Here is a 4,134-nt window from a genome sequence, read left to right on the forward strand (position 1 = left end):
CTACCTCTAAACTGTATTTTTCAAATAAATACAATTTAAAATACAGAGCTATAAAAAAGCAACTTGTCCTGTATGTTAAGGGATGTTAAGGGTGGTTGTCACCTTCCACAGCTTTGGACGCAAGACTTCCTCCTGCCTGGCTGCTGGAGCCCCATCTGGTGCCCTGGGCACCTGGGGTCTCTGCCCAGGATGAGGGTCATGGCTGCCGCTCTCCTGTCTGCATGTTCAACCAGTAGCAAAGCTGAGCACGTGTCCCAAAGGACACTGACACAACCAGTCACACAGACTGCCACAGACACAACTCTGCCTTCAGCAGCACCTACATACTGGACCCACACAGCACACAAGCACATGTCCCCTCCTCCTCTGGGGCTGGCAGAGACTAGGGCAGGTGCACACACAACATTCTCCAAGTTCACAAGGACATGCACATTCGCAGGTCCCCTGAGCACCAGCACAGCCTGTCTGCTGCCCGGTGCCCCTGCCCTGGCCCTCTCACCTGCCCCATGGGTTCCATACTCATTGACTGGTCCAGCTTGATGCTCGCTGCAAGCATGCAACACTCACACACTCATCCCAGAGGCACTCCATACTCACAGGTCCTCCTGGGTACCAGCATGAACCCTCTGCCCACCTGATACTCCTGCAAGGACCCAGGTCCTTCTACTCACTGGCTGGTCCAGCTTGAAGTTTGCTGGTGAATTCACATGCGCACGCCACGCACACACATTTTGGGGAAGACACAGACACTCGCCCCTCAGCAGCTAGCACAGGCACACGGGCTGTGACCCACGGTCCTGCTTCAGCCACCAACATGGAGTCCCTCACTCTCCTCCTGCACCCCAGTTGCCCACAGTAACTGTTTTTTGGGACACACACTGTTCCTAGCCCAGTGGCCGGTAGCCCCTACTCACACCAGTAACTGACACCACAGGCCAGGGGCGCCCACACCCCTGGTCTGATACCAGTAGCTGGCACCCAGTCCACTCATGCTGGTTTCCCCAGTAGGTGGCACATAGTCCTTGCAGCACTCACACACAGGACAGAGGGTGAGATTATGCAGACAGATAGTTAAGAACAGTTCTAATAAGAAAATAGGACAGACCGCAGTGATCACGCAAAGGGATTGGTCATAGAAGTGTACTGATCGGTTCCATTCTACACGCAACTGCCTTATTTACACCCGTTTTTGTCTATTCCTCCTTTGTTCCTCCTCAGTTCCCTTCCCCTGCACATTCCCTCATCAGTTTGCACAGTTCCACTAACCACCTCCAACATCCTGGACCCTTAGGTTTGAATCTTTATTGGTTGCAAATTCCATGTTCACCTTCAATTTCTTGATAACCCATCAATTAGTGTGACTGACAAGGTTTCTTTTGTGCCTTTGTCCCCATTATGTTTACCTGTCAGGTTTGTTTCTCTGTATAATTTGTTTTCCTTAGTATCACATTTGACAATACCCTTCATTAGATAATCTCGCTGAATGTAACATTCCCACATATCCTTAACAGTTAGCATGACTGACCACGTTCATTCTCATCACTGCCTCCTTTATGGTTTGTTGGTCTGGTTTGTGTCTCTGTATGTTCTTGTTTGCTGCTTCCTCCTTTTCTTATCCATTTTTGCATTGAAAATGTCCTTGACCAGATACCCTTAAAGGAGCAGATACCCCCATTCCACGTATGTGTCTGTAGGAACAGGCAATATCACTTGCTTTTGACTTCATGTTTTTATTCCCATGCTGTTTTTACTGCATTCCTACTCTTTTGCTACTGGGATCTTTCCAGGGGGCAACAACTAAGTTGGCAGATGAAATCTGGGCCAGCTCAGTGCTTACATCAGCTGCTCTATTAGGCTTGTTCTAGCTCCAGCCACACCACATAGGGACAGCCCCTGTTCCAGCCACTGCATTCCCTTCACAGCCACGGCAGGCATCTGCTTGCTGAAGTCAGGACTCCTGCTTTCCTGGAGCTGTGTCCACTGAAACTACCAGAATTTGGTCTCTTCAGAAATGACCTCTTTTCACCTCCTCGCTGTCCTGTTGTGCCCCTCTTTTTGTATATGGTCTAACTGCTTTTGTAACCTGGTGCTGGCACTGCAGTGCCTCTGTGGGCATTCCTCTAACTACAAGCATGTCCTAGCAATGAGTGCTTCTCTGCTAAAGAAAGTCTGGCCTCTTCTGGCTTCCCTATTACAGCATCTCTGCAGCAACAGGTTTTCAGTGTAGTGCCTGAAAGCTCAGCTTTTCTTACAATGCTCCTGGCAAGAACACACTTTCATTTTCAAAGCATTGCACCCTAAAGGACCTGCTGTTTTCCTTGGGTTCTCCATGAGCTCAGGGTGACAAGCACAGAGTCCCAGCACTCCCTGGGAATGGGGAATGGAGAATGGAGACTGATTCATACCATCTTCAATTAAACAGCTTAGGCTGGATCTAGCAGCACAATTGATTGCATCTCATGCCATTGGAAATGTCTCATGATTCCTCAGAGCACTTTTCATGGCCACAGACACCTAAAACTGAGGGATAATAGCCAGTGGCTCTATCTGGCTAGGTCAACTTCCCTCCCTGACCATCATGTCCAGTGTGGAGTCACCAGAGAACTGCAACTCTGGACCTGGTCAGGGGGCCAGAGTTGGACTGGAACCCCATTCGCTCTGCTGAGCAGCATTGCCAACTTTTGGGGTCCTGCACAGAAGAGGGGATCCAGGAACATGGCTTCACTTTTACCTGGGAAAAGACTCTCTGCGGAGCAGGGGTGTCACTAAAGAAGAGCAAGGGAGCACCAGTGTGTGAGAGAGGAATAAAATATTTTTTAGTGCGCAGAGACGTGGCCCACCCCACCAGGGTAGCGACTTCATGTTGCAGCATACTTCCTGTCTGTAAAGCGGAAGGGGCAGCTGGTCCTGCCAGATAATCACAGGACAGTCTGCAAACACACGGGGTATGATGTTTTACAAAATGGCAGCCTCCAGGGGCAAAAAGAGGTGGATAAACAGATCACATGGCTGAGAACAAGGGCAACACTGGGAAAAAATGGGAAACGTGACTGCCAGTAGGGGTGGGAAATCTGCCAGAAGTTGGGGACATGGCACCAGTCACTTCTTGTCTTGGATAAAAGTTGTTCCTATATTATTGGTGATGTTGTGACGTCTCTGTGATACAGACTGCTTGATCAGGAAGAAGAAATAGGGAAGGCTTTCTTCAAGACACTGCAGGAGCAGTGGTGTCCCAGCCATGCCTGGCTGTTTGTGTGAGCTAGTAACTGTGTGTCTCTGACGGTGAGGGGATTCCCACCAGCTCACAGTCTGTGGGTGCTTTTGTGTCTCCAAGAACAAGATCACCATGGGGTAGCCAATGGTGGAGCAGGGAAGTCTCTGCCAGCTCTGGGTGTGTCGGGGCCTGTGTGACTCTAAGGGTGAGAGCAATTGGGGTGCCCTGCTGGGGGACCAGGCGGGTCCCAGGGAGTCCTGGCTGTTTCGGTGTGGAAGTGCCTGTGTTTCTCTAAGAGTGAGACTACAAGGAATTTGATTATTTGGGACAAGGGGACTCTCCATCAACTCTGGGTGTGTGACTTTCCACACAAGCCTTTCTGTGAGTCTCACAGGCCACCAACTCAGAGGTGAGCAGCTCTGGTGCTGGCATGATCTGCAGTGGAGCGCTCTAGCGCGGTGCACTGGGGGGGGTCCCAAACCAGGGGAACCTCGGGGGGAGCTGAGAGTGCCCCCCTGGCTGATGAGACTTGGGTGGGGCCAGGAGCAACAGCGGCCAAGCCCCACCCCCCCCTCCCCCACCCCCATAAAAGAAGCTCTTAGGGAGCACTAGCAACCAGGGTGGGCAAACAGGGAGTGGTGCGTCAGCAAGGGCATGGTGAGGCAGTTTGCGCAACAGTTTGCGCGGAAGGGCATGCAGGAAGGGAGCTCTGCCAGCTTGACCAGGGAGCAATGGTATCCACCCAGCAGAAAAGCATGGCCGCTCTAAGCTCTCAACCCACCACGACTGACACAGCTTCCCAGACAGAGCGCCGGTGGGAACATGCTGCCACCCGGGTGTCAGGCTGGAGGGTGTGCCCTGCTCTTATGCCAGTACCAGATGGCAGCAGTGAGCACAGCTGTGGGAGCGGAGCGCCGATT

At 51.7% G+C, this 4,134-nt stretch overlaps 1 protein-coding gene across 1 annotated transcript in view; it reads left to right on the forward strand.

The window, feature by feature from the left end:
- The first annotated feature begins 2,578 nt into the window (after positions 1-2,578).
- LOC103925733 (olfactory receptor 6B2-like) overlaps positions 2,579-4,134 on the forward strand; it is a 6,623-nt gene continuing 5,067 nt past the window's right edge. Inside the window, 1 exon segment of the mRNA XM_009334497.1 lies at positions 2,579-2,621. Coding sequence (XP_009332772.1) covers positions 2,579-2,621 — 43 coding nt within the window.

The sequence above is a fragment of the Pygoscelis adeliae genome, unplaced genomic scaffold (assembly GCF_000699105.1).
Source record: "Pygoscelis adeliae isolate BGI_AS28 unplaced genomic scaffold, ASM69910v1 Scaffold400, whole genome shotgun sequence".
Classification (NCBI taxonomy): Eukaryota; Metazoa; Chordata; class Aves; order Sphenisciformes; family Spheniscidae; genus Pygoscelis; species Pygoscelis adeliae.